Genomic DNA, 21295 nt, shown 5'->3' on the forward strand with positions numbered 1-21295 from the left:
AATTGTGTTAATCCTTTTAGTTTTTTATATTACTATATGTTCACTGTAATGTATGATTTTGTTTTCTAAAATTTGTTATCTCATCTTTATTTTTTGCTTCTAAACATCTTTATTTTATGTTTTTAGTCTGAAACTTTTTTCTTCATATCTTTTTCCCCAGTGTCCTAGCTTCCTGAGAGTCATTGGGGTTTTTTTTGTTTTTTGTATATGTGGGATTTATGGGCTCTTGATTTTGGTAATCTGAAGAATTGTTTTTGTTCTGTTTTTTACTTTTAATGAAAAGCATTTTGCACTACATTTTCATTGTATGATAGGTGCTTCAGAAATGAAGATGGATAGTGGTATAGCACATGAAAGAAATGAAAACTAAATGCCCTACAATGAATTGGCTTAAGTTGCTTTATCTGTAAAATACCCTGAGAAGACATAATGAATGGTAAATTACAAATAAAGTTGAAGTGAACTGAATTAGAGCTTCACACTTCTTGCCACCCAACAGGTTTCTAACATTGGGTCAGTTATTTTCTCATGAATCGGAGGAATAAATGTTTTTGTTGCAGATTAATGTAAGTCAATCAAATTCAACACTCTTGCATACAAAGAAACTTCATGTAGTTAAGAGTTTAGACTGTTGGCGTGTACCTTGACTGAAACAAAGCCACTCCTCCGGTCCATTTCACCCAACACCGCTGACAGCAGAGATGACTTCCCAGAACCAACGTGGCCAACCACCGCCACCAGAGAACCAGTCCTCACCTTCATGTTTACCCTCTGCAGACAAGGCTGGGCACTGCTGGACCAGGAGAAGAACCCTCCTTCAATCATGAGACTGTGTCCATCTGACAATGAAATATGGTTTCACACAGGTTAATACATTTCACCTGTCTGGTTCAGTGCCAGCAGGTCACATGTTTGTGTCTGCAGATTAATGGCAAGCCAAGTATTTTTGTGGGTTTTCATACCTGAGCAATGAGGAAGTCTCTCCACATTGTTGTCTTTCAGTTCATCCTGGCTCAAGAAGTTTCCAAGACGTCTCAGCGAAACAACAGCCTGATGAAACAAAATTAACCCATCACAAGAAAGTTCATGTTCTGTCATTTAACTGAGACTGAAAAGAAGTTTTTCTTTCTCCCACAGATGAAGAATAATATCTTTAATCCTATCATCAGTTCAATTTTAGTGAGCGTATTTGTACAGCACATTTCATCGACATGGCAACAGCAATACCTGTACTTGTCTCTGCTATGGAGACTCCCTCCAGCCAGGCTTCGCTGCAGTGTCCTGATGACTGATTAACTACACCTGCATCCAGTTCCCCACCCCGCCTCCCATGTGCTCCAACATGCTCCACTCTCACATGTTGGACCTTGTATTGGTAATTCTGCACCTTCCTGGCTCCAGCTCACCTGTCTGTTGTCTGGACTCGCAAATTAAATCATTCTTTAGGCTTTGACATAAAATTCTCGTCATTACCCAAGTTTGTTGTTAAAATCCTGGTAAACCCTTCTGTGTCTCTGAGAGGTCCTTTGTTACAGAGAATACAGAGGTACACAAATGTCAAAGGGAAATGCATCATCATCACTGTCGAATGCCATCGTCATCATCAATGTAGATATTCAAGAAAATGTATTCAAATATTTTTTAAATAAATACAATTTTTTTATTTTTCTATTTTTTATTTAAATTAAAAATTAAAAAAAGAAAAAAGCTTTTATTAAATGCTGTGTAAATAAGTGACTGACTGTAAAACTGCTTTAAAGAGAATTAAGCTTTGGAGCAGAGTATCTGCAGTCATCTGGGATTATTTTAGACTTATAAAAACTCCATTACTGTCGTCAAGACTAGTTGAAAACAATTTCTTTTTCTAAATCTTACTGAGTCATCAGTCTACTTATTCTAGACATATTATCCAGGTAAAGGCTGATCAGGTTCCTGCTTTGATATGGATGTTAAAATTGAGCTCAGAGTCCAAAATGACACCAAGATTTGTGGATTGATCCAGTAATTTTAACAGAGCTGGGCACCCACGTTTGGTCAAACACAATCATTTGAGTTTTAGAAGTTGGAGATTTATCACACTGAGCCGGATTTGGATCTAAACGACTGGCTTCACGTAAACTGCTTGATAAAAAAAAAATATGATCATAAAAACAATGTCAGAAAGAAACAACAACTCTACAGAATATATACAGGGCATCGTAAAAACCATCCACCAGCTGAACATCAGACATGCATCACTGTTCTCCGTGGAGGAGGACCCCCGCAATATGGCAGCCTTTTGAGTGTGAGAACACCGTGCACATCAAGGGAACGTGCACAGCAGAACCTGCCATCATTGCAAGCATGTCTAGTCGTATTACGGCTTAAAATGGATCTTTTACTGGGTTTGTTAACAGCAGCGCCTCAGCAAAGGTCTGAACTGTGGAAGAAAACTGTTTCATCAGGACGTTTTCTGTACATAACCATTTTTTTAAGCATTTCTGTCATTTATGAAAAATGAGTCAGAGATGAAGGTTGGTATTGCATTGTGACTCCACAGAAAGCAGTCCCATGACATTTAGATGAGTGATATGGAGTTTATGCTGCAGGAAAATCAATCTGATGCTTCATACTGACAATTAATCACCAAAATTTACAATAAAGTTTAGTTTTTACTTTAATTTTTTTCTTTTTTCGTCCTTGGTTCATGCACTGCAAAAAGTAACACCCTCCGTAAGTGACTATAACTTGTTTTTATGATTTACTCATATTTAACATTTTAAGTTCTGAAGTTTCAACTGAAATTAATGACTTATGAGCACTGCAACTGTTTCTAAGCCCGTTCGGCACAATGGCAATTTAAATGTGTCAATATGACTTAATAATGCATGTTTTAAAATACTAACCGGGTCTCTTAAAACCCGATCACAACCAGGTGTGTCTGCAACATTAATGCCAGGTACAAATAGTGCTGGAATTGTGGTCTGGATCTCTCAAGGAACTATTAATTCTATAAGATTTCATTTGAGTTCGCGCTCCACCCAGTTTCAGTTTGCTATCAACAGAAAGGGAGCAGATTGAGGAGGTGAAATTTAAGCGGCGGATGAATACTTTCTAGCAGGGAGATGAGACGAGCAGGGCGGCGCGGCCATTCTGTGGAAGAGCGACCGCTAGGAGGTAAGTTGAATTGAAAATAATAATAAAAACTAAAACTTTATAAAGAAATACATTCCTGTCTGTGACATTTTGAAATATAATGCATTGAAGCAGTAGCACGCTAATTCTTATTCAGCTAGTGGAGGTGAACATTACAATGCTAAACAATGCTTTTTAAACCTTCAGCAGCCAGAAAAGAGTTCTAGAGCATTCGTTAAATGCCGTTCGCAGTGTTTGGTTAAAGTTTTGTGTGATACCGGTGCTGTTCGGAGGTGGGTTGGCGGACTGAGAAGCGGTGCGGTGTCTTAGTTTCAGTATTTAGTCATGTCCCGTGTTGTCTCTGCCTGTGTGTGCGCGCGACCCGGCCTGTTTTTGGCAATGAAAACCTCATTTCACTTTTATCCTGAGTGAAGTTTGCGAATGTAAACCTAGCTAAACAATGCAAATGTTTAGGTACTTTAAAAACTTTAAACCGTTTTGTAACTTTAAAGAGTTTTGTAACATTTCCTCCAATACCCAGAAGCATGTTCATGTTACATTACGTTTTGCACAATACTGCTGCTGTTTGCAGAAGATTTGGCAGTGTAGAGGCAGCCTTTGTATCATTAATTAGCCTTGTCCCGCACACACCAGAGTGGATAAGTGGAAGCTGTGGGTCAGGCCATGGAGCAGGAAAGATGACATGAGGTTATTGGAACTGTTTTATTGCACTGACCAGATAGTCTGAGATTGTCAAAGCAGTATCATCAAAGTAAAACCTATCTTAGTGTGTAAACAGTAATCATAAACAAGTGACTGTAAAGCAAACTTGACAATTCACACCTTCTTTAGATTTCCTCTTGAATATGTTGCCTAATTACATACATGCAAGCTCTGTTGGCGGCAGCTAAATACAAGAAAGTTCAAACTGCAGGCACAGCTTCTAATGAAATGATAAATATTAGAATACTCTTTATCTTGGCCATTTACACAGCTATGGTTATATTAGTAAGCACAGTAATTATAAAATACTATTACTATGCTCTTCTACTTTTTCAACGCTGGCTAGTTTAATGGTTTTTTCATGTTTCCAGTTCACATGACTGATGTTTTCCTACTCTCTAAAATATACGTTCTGCATTTTAGGAAGTTTGGCTACATGGACAACCTTGGATGGAGTGGAGTTGTGAGTTTTGAAGTTTTGCCACATACAATGAAAGAACAATTGTGAGTCATTATAAAGACGCTCATGGACGTGGCAGACGGGGATTTGGCTGCATTTACCCCAGCTGTCTTACTGGGCTCCATTCCCACGTAGATTTACCTAAACATATCAAGGAACATAAAAAAGGATCCAATTCTGCTGGTAAATTGCGCTGTGAACTCTGTACTTTTTCAGCACCAACCACCATCAAACACTATTTTCTTCATTTAAAGAGACATGTAATGTCTCAAGAGACTGTAAATTGTCCAATAGCAGGGTGCTCTTACAAATCCAGGTTTTTCTCAACTTTCACTGCTCATAAGAGTCGATGTCGTGATGCTGTTACATTTGTTGATTTTAAGCCTGACGTTGTAGTAAAATGTCCAAGTCCAATGTTTGTAAATGATAAGGAAGAAGATTTGGATGATTTAGTGTCATCAGATTTATCGTTGCTGGAGTGTGAATTTCAGCTTGTGCATAATTCCATTCAGTGGCGGATTGCATCCCTTTTACTTCGCCTACAAGCAGCGCTTCAGTGTCACAGTCAGTTATTTGAGGTTGGAGAATGTGCTGGACAATTAACTAGGCAAACAATTGAAAATATTTTGAAGAAGCGTAACTGCACATCTGATGAACTAACAGCATCTTTGACTGAAGCGTTACAGAGTGTCAACCCACTCAGTTTACTTTCATGAGAGGGTCTTTAGGAACTGAATTTAAAAGACAGTCATTTTAGAAATGGAACTTCACTGTAATTGAACCTGTTGAATATATCTTATACATAAAAGGTCTCAAACTGTTGTCTATGTCTCAATTCTAAAAGTGCTTTCTGAAATTTTCAAAAGAGATGAGGTGCTGCATGAATTAAGGGTAAATAGACCAACTGAACAGTCTGGGCAGTACAAGTCATGTCTGGATGGTGACCACTTTAAAAGGAATCAGATTCTGTCACATGGAGATGTTAATGTATAGGTTTGTACATAGATGACTTTGACATCTGTAATCCCTTAGGCACATCCAGAAAAAAACACAAAGTTTGTGGTGTTTATTGGGTTCTTTCCAATTTGCCAAGAAGATAAAGGTCATCATTGTCATCAATCTACCTAGCATTACTCTGCAAGACCGAACATGTCAAGATTTATGGCTATAATAGTGTTTTGGAGCCACTGATAAAAGACCTTCAGCGTCTAGAAACAGTGGGTGTGTTTGTTAACAAACTTGCTAGTAATATAAAAGGGACCATTTTGTATGTGGCTGCAGAAAACTTGGCTGCACACTCCTTAGGGGGCTACCAAGAGTCATTGAATATGGACAAATTTTGTAGGTTTTGTCTGTAATCGTGAACAAATACAGACTTGTGATGTCAGAAGTGTCAACTTTGTTTTACAAACACCAGATTTGTATAATGAAGCTGTAAATTTGTTGAAGCAAAGTGAACTTGTGTCTGTTGATGGTGTAAAACAAGAATGTCCTCTAAACAGACTGACAGGTTTTCACGCATGCCAAGGTTTCCCACCAGACTTTCTACATGATGTGCTGGAAGGTATTGTACTGATAGAGCTAAGTTTTTATTTCTAAGAACTATCTCACATTGGATGAGCTTAATAGTGAAATTCAAAGCTTTCCTTTTAAGTTCTCTGACAAGACAAACCGGCCCCAGAAAATTCCATCAACTTTCAAGCGGAATTGAACTCTGGGTGGAAATGGACACGAAAACTGCAGTCTTGTGCGTTTCCTTGCTCTCATCATTGGTCACCATATTCCAGAAGGTGATACAACTTGGGAATTAGTCCTTGAACTTAAAGACTTGGTGAACATATTGTCAACACCATATTTCACTTCAGACTCACTTTATTTACAAGCAAAGATATCAGACCACAGACAGTTGCTGCAGACAGTTTTTCCAGAAAAAAAGTTGTGTCCCAAAAACATTATCCATATCTCATTTAAAAATTTGGACCTCCAACTGAGTATTGGACTATCAGATTTGAGGGAAAGCACTCCTTCTTTAAAAAGGTTGTGCGGGATGCCAACAACTTCAAAAACATTCAGCTTACTCTAGAATCAAGACATCAACTTATGTTGGCACATTATCTTGCAATGCCCCGTATTTTCAAGTCTGAGACTGAGACTGCAAAGATATCTGATGTGAGCCTCCAAGTACTGGATGGTGCTGTCAGACGGGTCCTCTTAAATGGATTCCGCAATGCTGACACAGTTGGACTAACCCCTCACATCTTCCTAAATGGAACAAAGTATTCAAAGGGAATGATTCTGTCTACTGGGAGTACAAGTGGATTGCCGGACATTGGAAGAGTTTTGGAAATATGCATTGTGTTGGCTCGTCATGTTTGCTTCATTACTAAAGCTTTTACAGCATACTACATAGAGCACCTGCGAAGCTACCATCTTGTGAAGAAAAATCCTGCCGAGTGTCTGTTAGTGAAACCAGAGGATCTCAAAGACTTTGTGCCACTTGTGTCATACGCCTCCTCGTCACTCCCAAGACCTTCTTATTGAAATAAACCAGCTGTAGGTAATAAGACACAACACTGCTGAAAATGTTAACAGTTGTGATCATTTAAATTTGATAGTTCATATGAGATCATTTATAATAGAACTTTTACATTTCTCAATTTAACTGAAAAAATTGACAAACAGTAACAATGTTAAATCTTTTTAATTTAAATTATAGGTTGGCATCTATGAAACATGGCCATATTAAATATAGAAGAGTATTTTCACACTGTCTTTATGAAATGCACTACAATTTTGAAGTATTTTCTATAGTTAAGCTACTTCAACTCATACACAGGCATATCATTATATATATCCAGTGTTTTCCCCAATGATTATTATTTTGGGGGGGCGGCATCTTTTGGCCAATTCAATTCAATTCAATTCAATTCAACTTTATTTATATAGCGTCAAATCACGGCAATGCCATCTCAAGACGCTTTACAGACAGAGGGGAAAACATAATGAAAGCCAATTCATAACAGCCTATATAAGGAAACCAACAGATTGAGTTGAGTCCAACTCAATCTCCCATCCTGAGCAAGCACACTGGCGACAGTGGGAAGGAAAAAACTCCCTTTTAACAGGAAGGAAACCTCCGGCAGAACCCGGCTCAGGACAGGCAGCCATCTGCCTCTGCTGTGTGGGGGGAAGAGGACAGAAAGACAACAGACAACAGGAACTGCTACTCCCGGCCAGGGAGACCTGCTGAGACAGGAGACATACATGTTAATGATGCAACACTGTTATGGGGGGGTAAAAGAAAGAGATAAAGAGAAAAAGAAAGAAGCTCAGTGTATCAGGAAATGTCCCTCAGCAGTCTAAACCTATAGCAGCATAACTAAGGGATGCTAACCATCCCTAGCTATAGGGCTTATCAAAAAGATAAGTCTTCAGCCTAGTCTTAAAGGTGGGGAGGGTGTCTGCTTCCCTAACACTAACTGGGAGCTTATTCCATAAGAGAGGGGCCTGATAACCAAAGGCTCTGCCTCCTGCTCGGCTCTTTGAGACTCTAGGAACCACAAGTAAGCCTGCAGTCTGCGAACAAAGTACTCTGGTTGGTATATAAGGAACTATGAGGTCTTTGATATATAGTGGTGCCTGGTTGTGGAGGGCTTTATATGTAAGGAGAAAGATTTTAAATTCTATTCTAGATTCAACAGGCAGCCAATGAAGAGAGGCTAAAACTGGAGAAATATGATCTCTCATGCTAGTTCTGGTCAGGACTCTGGCTGCAGAATTCTGGATCAGCTGAAGGGTTTTCAGGGCATATTTAGGACAGCCCAGTAATAGAGAGTTACAGTAATCTAGTCTCGAAGTAACAAAAGCATGAACCAGTTTTTCTGCATCACTTCTGAGACAGAATGTCCCTAATTTTTGCAATATTACGTAAATGAAAGAAGGCTGTTTTAGTAACCTGCTTAATATGTGGGCCAAAGGACAGGTCAGGGTCAAATATTACTCCAAGGTTTCTCACTGTAGCACTGGAAGCTAAAGTAATGCCATCCAGGTTCATTACAAAACCGGAAAATTTAGCTCTGAGTTTTTCAGATCCAACGAGAATTACTTCAGTCTTATCTGAGTTTAAGAGGAGAAAATTTCTAGACATCCAAGTCTTTATGTCTATGAGACAATTTTGTAGCCTATTGGGCTGATTTGTTTCATCTGGTTTAAAGGATAAGTATATTTGAGTATCATCTGCATAACAATGAAAGTTTATTCCATGCTGTCTAATAATTTTGCCTAAAGGGAGCATATATAGCGTGAAGAGTATTGGTCCAAGTACAGAACCTTGAGGAACTCCATGACTTACTGTAGTTTGTGAGGAGGACTTGTCATTTACATGAACGAACTGAAGTCTATCAGATAAATATGATTTAAACCATCTTAACGCTGTACCTGTAATTCCAATCACCTGTTCTAGTCTTTGTAACAGAATGTTATGATCGACTGTATCAAATGCGGCACTAAGATCAAGCAAGATAAGTACGGACAGAAGTCCTTTGTCTGAGGCCATAAGAAAGTCATTAGTAACTTTCACCAATGCTGTCTCAGTGCTATGATGAGCTCTAAATCCTGACTGAAACTCCTCGCATAAATTATTTCTGCTCAGGTGGGCATGTAGCTGAGCTGAAACTATTTTCTCCAGAATTTTGGACATAAACGGGAGGTTAGATATAGGTCTATAATTTGCTATCACCTCTGGATCCAGAGATTGCTGTTTCAGTAAAGGCTTGATTACAGCAGTTTTAAATGATTGTGGTACATATCCTGTCACTAAAGACATATTGATAAGATTTAGTAGTGATGTATTAATTAAAGGGAAAATGTCCTTAAAGAGGCTCGTTGGGAGAGGGTCTAAGATACAGGTGGATGGTTTAGATGAAGCTATTATTTTAGTTAATTCAGAGGGTTGGACAGGACAGAAACTATTTAGACACAAGTCAGATCCTAGTTCTAAGGATGCTTCGGAGACCACAACAGGCTCAACATTATAGGTAGAAGGAAGAGTATTGTGAATTTGATCTCTAATAGTATCAGTTTTATTCCTGAAAAAATACATGAAATCATCACAGCTAAGTGAGAAAGGAATACATGGCTCCACAGCGCTCCGGCTCCTAGTAAGCCTGGCTACAGTGCTGAAAAGAAACCGAGGGTTGTTTTTGTTTTCCTCTATCAATGATGAATAATAAGCTGTTCTTGCCGTACGTAAGGCTTTTTTGTATACAATTAAACTTTCTTTCCAGGTTAAGCGAGACTCCTCTAGTCCTGATGAACGCCATCTGTTTTCCAAACGCCTTGATGCCTGTTTTAGAGTTCGAAGCTGGGAATTAAACCAGGGAGCCTTCATAATCTTACCTAATTTCTTCTTCTTTAGGGGAGCAACATTATCCAAGGTTGTACGCATTGAAGCTGTTATAGTATCAGCATGTTGATCAATCTGAGCAGGAGTAAGGCTTAAAGGGGGACTCTCAGTCATGCTAACACATGGTAGAGGGGAAAAAATTGATTCAATTGATTGTTTAAATTTTGTAATATTATTGTCTGATAAACATCTACTATAGTAGAATTTATTTTTGGTCAGTGAGGAATCAAATAAAGTGAATTCAAAGGTTAATAAGAAGTGATCGGACAAGACAGGGTTTTGAGGAAAAACTTTGAGCTTATCAGTCTCAATACCAGATGTTAGAACCAGATCAAGAGTGTGACCATGAGAGTGAGTGGCTCCATTGACATTTTGTGAAAACCCAATTGAGTTTAGAATAGAGCTAAAGGAAATGTTTAAACTATCATTTTCATGGTCAACATGAATATTAAAATCACCTAGTACAATGACCTTATCAGTAGTCAGCACTAACTCAGACAAGAGATCAGAGAATTCAGTCAGAAACTCGGAGTAAGGTCCAGGTGGGCGATACACTAATGCTAAAAGGAGCGGTTTCTCTCAATTCCATTTTGGATGAGATAAATTTAATGTCAGGAATTCAAAGGATTTATAGTTAGTTTTGTGCTTAGGATTAATTAAAAATTCTGACTTAAAAATATCTGCAACACCTCCTCCTCTGCCTGTAGTTCTAGGAATGTGAAAGTTTAAATAGTTAGCTGGCGTAGCTTCATTAATACTAACATAATCCTCTTGCTGTAACCAGGTTTCCGTAAGACAGAATAAATCAATGTGGTGATCACCTATCAAGTCATTGACTAATAAAGACTTATTTGGGAGGGATCTAATATTCAGTAGGCCACACTTTATTGTCTTATTTTCAGATTTTATTAGATCCATTGTTTTTATTTTTATGAGATTTTCACGATTAACCCCAGAAGTGTTTTTGTGTTGTTTAATTCTTACTGCTGGGGAGTTGTATAAGGTCGGAATGGGGTTTTGGGTGGGCGGCAGCAGGTGGGAAGCTGCAGAAAAGTGTGTAGGACTACAATTCTGCCTCCTGGTCCCAACCCTGAGTTGTCAATTTAGCTGACTAATAAAAGAGTCCATATTGCTAGATAAGAGAGCGGCTCCATCCAACGTGGGATGGATGCCATCTCTCCTAATAAGACCAGGCTTTCCCCAAAAAGCGCTCCAGTTATCTATAAAACCCACGTTGTTATCGGGACACCACCTAGACAACCAGCGGTTGAAGGATGACATGCGGCTAAACATGTCATCGCTGATTAAATTTGGCAAGGGACCAGAGAAAACGACGGAGTCCGACATGCTCTTGGCAAAGTTACACACCGAAGCAACATTCATTTTAGTGACCTCCGATTGGCGTAACCGGGTGTCGTTACCGCCGACGTGAATTACAATCTTACGGTATTTACTTTTAGCCTTAGCCAGCAGTTTCAAATACGATTCGACGTGGCCCGCTCTGGCCCCAGGAATGCATTTGACTATGGTCCCCGGTGTCTCTAGAGCCACGTTTCTGACTATGGAACTACCTATAATCAGGGTTTCTGCCTCAGCGGGTGTGTCGCCGAGCGGGGAAAATCTGTTAGAAACGTGAACAGGTCGGTGGTGGCCAGTGGGTTTTGGTTTGGGGCTACGCTTCTGCCTGACCGTCGTCCAGCCCGCCTCGGCTCCCGGCTGCACGGGAACTGCTGAGGGACCGCTAGGTGGGCTAGCTGCCCTGGCTGGTAGCTCCGCACTGGCTAATGGGGGCTTGCTGACTAACTGCTTCCCTAACTGAGTGCGGAGCTGGGCTTCTAACTCACAGAGCCTCGCCTCCAAAGCTGCTACACTTAATACACCTACCGTTAACACTAAAGGAGGCAGAGGAGTAGCTAAACATCAGACACACCGAGCAAGAAAAGGCAGGGAACCGGGGTGTGGGAAGAGAGCTAGCAGCCATGCTAAAACCGAGTGCTTGAGCTGTTTAAGTCAGTAAACAGAAAGCCAAAGATCCTGAAAATAAATGCAATATATAGAACAGTGGTTTGGGAAGATATTGTGCGCTAAAGTGAGTGGTTGGTTAACAATAAATAGAAGTTAGAAAGAAGTTAAAGGAGCCAACGGCTCGTAGCAATCCGCAGTGATACACGCTAGGGAAACAGGAAATGACACAATACGTTACCGCAACGTCAGTGCCCCAATGACAAAAATGTAGGCAGGGAAAACATGCTTACCCATATACCCTGTCTCTGCCACCCTCTGGATGTTAATATTTGACAGTTTCATATTCTGCTCTTTTGCACCCATGACTTGAAAGATTTTATAGATTATTGTCATATGCCACTGCTCCATCCAAAACTTCTCACAGCGGTGGACTGAGCAAGACATGATGACCTCTGTTCTATGAGCAGACTGAGGGTGAAACATGAAGTTTCCCCTGGCTGATCCGTCCCAGCTAACTATCAGATATGAATGACGTGTGGACAAAAGATGTAAAAACTTAAAACTGAATTCTAATATGTTGAAGACTTAATTGGAGACTAGCTGTGGGGCTACTTTAATTACACTAACTTTAGGTCTGTTCAGTTTTTACAATGGATTTTTTTAGTATGGTTTTTAGATTTTTTTTTTTCCAGATATTACAAGAGTTTGAGTAAAGAATGTTGTTTTATTTGATTCAGTTGTTAAAACACACATGTTCATAAGAAAAACAAATATCTGACTTAACTTTTTTATGACCAATGAGATTTTTAAAAAAAAAAACAAAAAAAAAACAAAAAAAAAACATCTAAGAGCAGGTTTGTGAGGATGAGTGTTCCCAATAGTTTGTACAAAATAAAATAATTTTAATTTTTCTCCATTTTTCAGGATAAAAGTAACTCACAATGCTTCTGCGTGTCATAGTCTCCGAAGATGAAATCAGACATCTATCCGTTGAACACGTCCCCTCAAGTGTCGAAGAACTGTACCAGGTGTTCAGAACCAACCTTGGCCTAAGAGGAGGGTTCATTTTGCAGTTTGAGGATCCTGACTTCAATAATCAGTTGTGCAACCTAACAGACATCAAAGCAACGTTAAAAGTATTGAATCAGTATCTCTGATTCAACATTGGAGAGCGGCAGCCTTCCTTCCCTCAGTAGTGGGGATTCTGTTGAATGGCCTGACCCCTTCCCAGTTCCCCAGTTCTCACATGATGTGGAGCTGCAACTGAAAGAAGCTAACTGTAGATATGTTCTTGATGGATCTGTTATGGTAATTCCTAAAAGTTTAAAGACAGATATCCTTGACACACTTGCATATAGCATGTCAAAGGTTAGTGCTTATCCTGAAAGGCAATACTATGAAAATGTAGCCAAAGCTCTGGTAGAGAGGCATCCCTGTCTACGAGAACCAGGGTCTGAAAAGGGATGGTACTCATGGTTTCACAGCCTAAAATTTAAGCTCGGAAACTACCGGCAAAAATTAAGTGAAGCAGGATTCCCTGAAGTGATCATAAACAAACAAAAACCAGCAGGTTCAAAGGGAAAATATGTCAAGAAGTCAAAGAAGGGTGAGGTGAACTACTGTCCTGATCCACCTGAAGGACAGAGTCCTGAAAACACGGAGGACAAGTGCAAGATAATGGAGATGGAGATGCTTAGGAGGGACCCTGATCAGCAGCGGATAGAGAGGCTGATGGTTGCTCCATTTTCCCAGCATAGGAAGGAGATGATTGGAGATCAACCACACATCACAGAGCTCATTTCCCGATGGCTAGCTCACTTTCATGAGAGACAGGTAATCACACAAGCATGCATTAATAAAGATTTAACCATGTTAGACAGTGTGGACTGTTTACATTTGAGAACTATTTTATTTTTTTATGTCCTCAGATTATGTTGGAATTCAAGAGGATCGTCAACTCTTTTATTGATGGACTTGATGGACTCATTCCAAGACTGCTCAAGCACCAAAGCAGCAACCAAGTCTGGGAAGAAGCAGTTCCTCAAAAACATCTTGGGGTGTGTTTTGAAGGCTGTAAGGAAGAATCTCAATAATTAGAAAAATTAGGCAAAATTTGTTGTGTATGTAGAAGAATTTGATCTTTCTGCATCTCGTCATGTCTCATGATTTGTAGGACACAAATGAAAGGAGAAGAGCTGCTGCTCTGCTTGGTCTGCCACATTACATATCCGGTGAAGATCCATCGGATATCAAATTAAATCAAATCAAACTTTATTTCTTGAGCACTTTTCATGCCACGGGCAACATAAAGTGCTTTACAAGATAAAATCAGATCATAAGGATGAAAACAAACAGTGGATAAAAATGCATTTAAAAATAAGACACAAGCTCCTTCCACACACTCACACACACACAAGGACATAGAGCAACCCCCACCCACACACACACACACACACACACACACACACACACACACACACACATTCCCCGAAATACATCATTCCCTGAAAACTGTCTCTTTAACCGAATGCAGGTTAATAAAATAACTAAAACATTAAATAAGTGATAAAAATTCTGAATTGGTGCTGATGTGAGGAAACGATACCTAGGGATCCATCCATACCAGGAGCCGGACCCCAACATGCCCATAGGGGTCGTTGCAACAGCAACTGCACAACTCGCAGGCAGAAAAGGGCCCACCCCGCGGCCATGAAGCTGCAGTGCTGGACCCTGCGCCACCCAAACAGCAGCGGTCGCCATGACAATCATCAGGATGTGTGATGTAGGACGAACAATTTTGTAATGCAGACTTGTATATGCTTGTTTTTTGTTCCTTTTTGTCTTTTTTTTTTTTTTTTTTTTTTTTTTTTTTTGTCTTATCCAGCATTTAAGCAGGAAAAATGGATTTTCTGGATGTTCTATTCTGCTGGACAAATTTACTTTGCCAAGGGAAGCATCATAGATATAATGCTCCCCTTGATAATCTGGATTTTAATTTAAAATGGATTTCTACTTATTTTGCATAATTGTTTGTATTACAAAGTTTGTAACGCTGGACTGGAGAGGACAGAATAGGGACAGAAAGAGAATTGAGAAGAAGAGAAAACAGAAAACACCTTGTAGAGAGAAAAAGAGAGAAAGAAAAGACCAGACCAAGCACGGCTCATAGACCCCCATGATGACGACTAACCTGGGCATGAATGTTCCCTTGCCCGGACGCGGGTTACCGGGACCCCCCTCTGGAGCCAGGCCTGGAGGTGGGGTACGAGAGCGAGTGTCTGGTGGCCGGGCCTTCGCCCATGGGGCCCGGTCGGGCTCAGCCCGAAAGGGTTACATGGGCCCCACCTCCCGTGGGCTCACCATCTGTGGGAGGAGCCGTAGGGGTCGGGTGCAGTGTGAGCTGGGCGGCAGCAAGGGGCGGGGACCCTGGCGGTCCGATCCCCGGCTGCAGAAGCTGGCTCTAGGGACGTGGAACGTCACCTCTCTGGTGGGGAAGGAGCCTGAGCTTGTGCGCAAGGTTGAGCGGTTCCGACTAGATATAGTTGGACTCACCTCGACGCATGGCTTGGGCTCTGGAACCAGAACCCTCGAGAGGGGCTGGACCTTCTTCCACTCTGGAGTTGCTCATGGTGGGAGGCGCCGAGCAGGTGTGGGCATTCTCATCAGCCCCCAGCTTGGTGCCTGCACGTTGGGGTTTACCCCGGTGGATGAAAGGGTAGTTTCCCTCCGCCTCCGGGTGGGGGGACGGGTCCTGACTGTTGTCTGTGCTTATGCACCGAACAGCAGTTCAGAGTACCCACCCTTTCTGGAGTCCTTGGAGGGAGTGCTGGAGGGTGCTCCTTCTGGGGACTCCATTGTTCTGCTGGGGGACTTCAATGCTCACGTGGGCAATGACAGTGAGACCTGGAGGGGAGTGATTGGGAGGCATGGTCCCCCCCCTCTGAACCCAAATGGTGTTTTGTTATTGGACTTCTGTGCTCGTCATGGATTGTCTATAACGAACACCATGTTCCAGCATAAGAGTGTCCATATGTACACCTGGCATCAGGATTCCCTGGGCCGCAGTTCCATGATAGACTTTGTAGTCGTATCGTCGGACCTGCGGCCACATGCCTTGGACACTCGGGTGAAGAGGGGGGCGGAGCTTCAACTGATCACCACCTGGTGGTGAGTTGGCTCAGATGGTGGGGGGGGAAGCCGGTCAGATCTGGCAGGCCCAAACGTGTTGTGAGGGTCTGCTGGGAACGTCTGGCTGAGTCCCCCGTCAGAGCGAGCTTCAACTCCCACCTTCAGCAGAGCTTCGAACATGTCCCGGGTGAGGCGGGGGACATTGAGTCCGAATGGGCTGTGTTCCGTGTCTCTATTGCTGAGGCAGCCGGCTGGAGCTGTGGCTGCAAGGTCGTTGGTGCCTGTCGTGGCGGTAACCCCAGGACTCGTTGGTGGACACCAGCAGTGAGGGATGCCGTCAAGCTGAAGAAGGAGTCCTATCGGGCCTTCTTGGCCATGGGAGGAGTTCGGCGAGGCCATGGAGAAAGACTTCCGGACGGCTTCGAGGAGATTCTGGTCCACCATCCGGCGGCTCAGGAGGGGGAAGCAGTGCTCCATCAATACTGTGTACAGTGGAGGTGGGGAGCTGCTGACCTCAACTCGGGACGTTGTGGGTCGGTGGAAGGAATACTTCGAAGACCTCCTCAATCCTACCAACACGTCTTCCGATGAGGAAGCAGAGCTGGTGGACTCAGGGGTGGACTCTCCTATCTCTGGGGCTGAAGTCGCTGAGGTGGTCAAAAAGCTCCTTGGCGGCAAGGCCCCGGGGGTGGATGAGATCCGCCCGGAGTTCCTTAAGGCTCTGGATGCTGTGGGGCTGTCCTGGCTGACACACCTCTGCAGCATCGCGTGGACATCGGGGGCAGTACCGCTGGATTGGCAGACTGGGGTGGTGGTCCCCCTTTGTAAGAAGGGGGACTGGAGGGTGTGTTCCAATTACAGGGGAATCACACTCCTCAGCCTCCCTGGTAAGGTCTATTCAGGGGTCCTGGAGAGGAGGGTCCGCCGGATAGTCGAATCCCGGATTGAGGAGGAGCAGTGTGGTTTTCGTCCTGGTCGCGGAACAGTGGACCAGCTCTATACCCTCTCTGGGGTCCTGGAGGGGGCATGGGAGTTTGCCCAACCAGTCTACATGTGCTTTTTGGACCTGGAGAAGGCATTCGACCGTGTCCCCCGGGGGCTCCTGTGGGGGGTACTCCGGGAGTATGGGGTACCGGACCCCCTTGTACGAGCTGTCTGGTCCCTGTACGACAGGTGTCAGAGCTTTGTCCGCATTGCCGGTAGTAAGTCGGATCCGTTTCCGGTGAGGGCTGGACTCCGCCAAGGCTGCCCTTTATCACCGATTCTGTTCATAACTTATATGGACAGAATTTCTAGGCGCAGCCGAGGTGTTGAGGGGATCCGACTTGGTGGCCTCAGGATTGGGTCCCTGCTTTTTGCGGAAGACGTGGTCCTGTTGGCTTCATCTGGTCGTGATCTCCAGCTCTCGCTTGAGCGATTCGCGGCCGAGTGTGAAGCGGCTGGGATGAGAATCAGCACCTCCAAATCTGAGACCATGGTCCTCAGCCGGAATAGGGTGGATTGCCCTCTCCGGGTCGGGAGTCAGGTCCTGCCTCAAGTGGAGGAGTTTGAATATCTCGGGGTCTTGTTCACGAGTGAGGGAAGGATGGAGCGCGAGATCGACAGACGGATCGGTGCGGCGTCTGCAGTAATGTGGACTCTGCGCCGGTCTGTCGTGGTGAAGAAGGAGCTGAGCCAGAAGGTGAAGCTCTCCATTTATCAGTCCATCTACGTTCCTACCCTCACCTATGGTCATGAGCTGTGGGTCATGACCGAAAGAACGAGATCTCGTATACAGGCGGCTGAAATGAGTTTCCTCCGCAGGGTGGCCGGGCTCTCCCTTAGAGATAGGGTGAAGAGCTCGGTCATCCGGGAGGGGCTCAGAGTAGAGCCGCTGCTCCTTCGCATCGAGAGGAACCAGTTGAGGTGGCTCGGGCATCTGGTCAGGATGCCTCCTGGACGCCTCCCTGGTGAGGTGTTCCAGGCACGTCCCTCTGGGAGGAGACCCCGGGGAAGACCCAGGACACGCTGGAGGGATTATATCTCTTGGCTGGCCTGGTAACGCCTCGGGATCCCCCCCGCAGAGTTGGCAAATGTGGCTGGGGAGAGGGAAGTCTGGGCTTCCCTGCTTAGGCTGCTGCCCCCGCGACCCGACCACGGATAAGCGGCAGAAGATGGATGGATGGATGGAAAAAGAAAGATTGAAAAAGAGAACAACCTACATACATTTGTGTGTATATAAGCACACATACACACTCACTTATATATATACACACATCCATACACCTATACACACTGGAGTCATGTTCCCCCTGCGTGAGGATGAAGCCGTCAACTATCAGGAAAACCCAGAGCTCACAAGCTAGATCAGACACACAGGAAAAAAAAACAGCCGTTGTTAGTAAATGAACCTGCAGGCGACTCAGTGACTGTGTCACATGCAGAACATACAGAGTGGAACGTGTTCAGAGAAGAGAGATCATGCCAATGTGGCCCCGCCCACACGCAGGCGAGAGGAAGGCCCGGAGAACCCGGAGGCTCTAGCAGCTGGCGGCCGTCCCCAAGCACAGATCCCAACTGCCCCGCTCCTGAGCCAGTCATGCATCCACCCAGGAGGTGGCAGAGGGGGGGGGCCCAGCAGAGCCCCCCACGGTCAGGGGGAACAAGCGCCAGCAGGCCCAGACCGGCAAAGCCCGGCTCCGCCGGGCACCAGCCACCCAGGGCAGACAGAGTGCGGGCCCCAGGACCCCAAGAGCCCGAAGGCAACCCCCCACCCCCGCAGGCATAAGGTACAGCCCACGCCAATGGAGAGCCAGGACACCCAGACCACCACTGAATGGCAGCCAGGCCGCGCCCCCCGGGCACCAAGGCATTTTTACTCCTCCCACACACTCACTCACACCCACACTCACACACACACACACTCACATATGTGCACACACACTCCCTTCCTAAACACACACACACACTATCTATCCTGTTGCTTACAGACACCCCATCTCGCCCTTCCCCACCCCATTCACACTCACACCCCATAACACCCCGCCTCACACACTCCCCTCGACCCACCCTCACACTCATCACGCACTGCCTACTCAGTCCCCATCCACACACACTTTTGTAATTTGTGTGTGTAATTTGGTGTCTGCTTAATGTGAACAAAGGTGTGGTATTTTGTGTGTCTGTGGGTGGGGACAAGCAGGGGTTAGGGCTATAGAGTCATCAGCATAGCAGTGATAGGAGAAGCCGTGAGAGTTTATGACTGCACCAAGTGAGGAGGTTCATAGTGAGAAGAGAAGAGAGCCGAGCACTGACCCTTGAGGCACCCCTGTTTTCAACTCGTGATCTGGACACTTCTCCTCGCCAGGATACTCTGAAGGATCTTCCTTTGAGGTAGGACGAGAACCAGGAGAGGACAGATCCAGAAATGCCGAGCTCAGAGAGTGTAGAGGAGAATCTGATGGTTGTCTTCTTTATCTTTATGCCGCTCTTCCGTGGTCGGGTCGCAGGGGCAGCAGCCTAAGCAGGGAAGCCCAGACTTCCCTCTCCCCAGCCACATTTACCAACTCTGCGGGGGGGATCCCGAGGCATTACCAGGCCAGCCGAGAGATATAATCCCTCCAGTGTGTCCTGGGTCTTCCCCGGGGTCTCCTCCCAGAGGGACGTGCCTGGAACACCTCACCAGGGAGGTCCAGGAGCCATCCTGACCAGATGCCTGAGCCACCTCAACTGGTTCCTCTCGATGCGGAGGAGCAGCGGCTCTACTCTGATCTCCTCCCGGATGACCGAGCTCCTCACCCTATCTCTAAGGGAGAGCCCGGCCACCCTGCGGTGGAAACTCATTTCAGCCGCCTGTATACGGGTTCTTTTGGTCACGACCCACAGCTCATGACCATAGGTGAGGGTAGGATTGTAGATTGACTGGTACATCGAGAGCTTTGCCTTCTGGCTCAGCTCCTTTATCACCACGACAGACCGGCGCAGAGCCCGCATTACTGCAGACGCCGCACCGATCCATCTGTCGATCTCGCGCTCCATCCTTCCCTCACTCGTGAACAAGACCCTGAGATATTTAAACTCCTCCACTTGAGGCAGGACCTGAGTCCTGACCCGGAGAGGGCAATCCACCCTATTCCGGCTGAGGACCATGGTCTCAGATTTGGAGGTGCTGATTCTCATCCCAGCCGCTTCACACTCGGCCGCAAATCGCTCAAATGAGAGCTGGAGATCACGACCAGATGAAGCCAACAGGACCACGTCATCTGCAAAAAGCAGGGACCAAATCCTGAGGCCACCAAGCCGGATCTCCTCAACACTTTGGCTGCACTTAGAAATTCGGTCCATATAAGTTATGAACAGAATCGGTGATAAAGGGCAGCCTTGGTGGAGTCCAACCCTCACTGAAAGCGAATCCGACTTACTACCGGCAATGTGGACCAAGCTCTGACACCTGTCATACAGGGACCGGACAGCTCATACAAGGGGGTCCGATACCCCATACTCCTGGAGTACCCCCCACAGGAGCCCCCGGGGGACACGGTCGAACGCCTTCTCCAGGTCCACAAAGCACATGTAGACTGGTTGGGCAAACTCCCATGCCCCCTCCAGGACCCCAGAGAGGGTATAGAGCTGGTCCACTGTTCCGCAACCAGGACGAAAACCACACTGCTCCTCCTCAATCTGAGATTCGCCTATCCGGTGGACCCTCCTCTCCAGGACCCCTGAATAGACCTTACCAGGGAGGCTGAGGAGTGTGATTCCCCTGTAATTGGAACACACCCTCCGGTCCCCCTTCTTAAAAAGGGGGACCACCACCCCAGTCTGCCAGTCCAGCGGCACTGTCCCTGATGTCCACGCGATGCTGCAGAGGCGTGTCAGCCAGGACAGCCCCACAGCATCCAGAGCCTTAAGGAACTCCGGGCGGATCTCATCCACCCCCGGGGCCTCGCCGCCAAGGAGCTTTTTAACCACCTCAGCAACTTCAGCCCCAGAGATAGGAGAGTCCACCCCTGAGTCCCCCAGCTCTGCTTCCTCATCAGAAGACGTGTTAGTAGGATTGAGGTCTTCGAAGTATTCCCTCCACCGACCCACAACGTCCCGAGTTGAGGTCAGCAGCTCCCCATCTCCACTGTACACAGTATTGCTCGTAAATGGACTTGTACTTCTATAGCGCTTTTCTAGTCATGCAGACCACTCAAAGCACTAGTGGTCACATTCACCCATTCACACACACACACACTCATTCAACACACTCATACCCCGATAGGCACATGTGGGGGCAGCTTGGGGTTCAGTGTCTTGCCCTAGGACACTTCGGCATTTTAGTCAGGAGAAGCCTGGAATCGATCCCCCAACTTTCCAGTTGAAGGACGACTGCTCTTCCTCCTGAGCCGCTGGATGGTGGACCAGAATCGCCTAGAAGCCGTCTGGAAGTCTTTCTCCATGGCCTCGCCGAACTCCTCCTATGCCAGAGGTTTTCCCTCGGCAACAGCCGAAGCCACATGCAGCTTAGCCCGCTGGTA

The 21295-nt window shown here is 45.1% G+C and overlaps 1 protein-coding gene across 1 annotated transcript in view; it reads right to left on the reverse strand.

The window, feature by feature from the left end:
* LOC306768564 (multidrug resistance-associated protein 1-like) overlaps positions 1-21295 on the reverse strand; it is a gene marked incomplete at both ends in the record, with an annotated part of 243670 nt that overhangs the window by 84103 nt on the left and 138272 nt on the right. The window contains 2 exons of the mRNA XM_079256972.1: positions 643-839; positions 963-1050. Of these exons, the coding sequence (XP_079113098.1) occupies positions 643-839; positions 963-1050 (285 nt within the window). The remainder of the gene's footprint in view (positions 1-642; positions 840-962; positions 1051-21295) is intronic.

Source organism: Telmatherina bonti (genome assembly GCF_933228915.1).
Source record: "Telmatherina bonti genome assembly, chromosome: 17".
Taxonomy (NCBI): Eukaryota; Metazoa; Chordata; class Actinopteri; order Atheriniformes; family Telmatherinidae; genus Telmatherina; species Telmatherina bonti.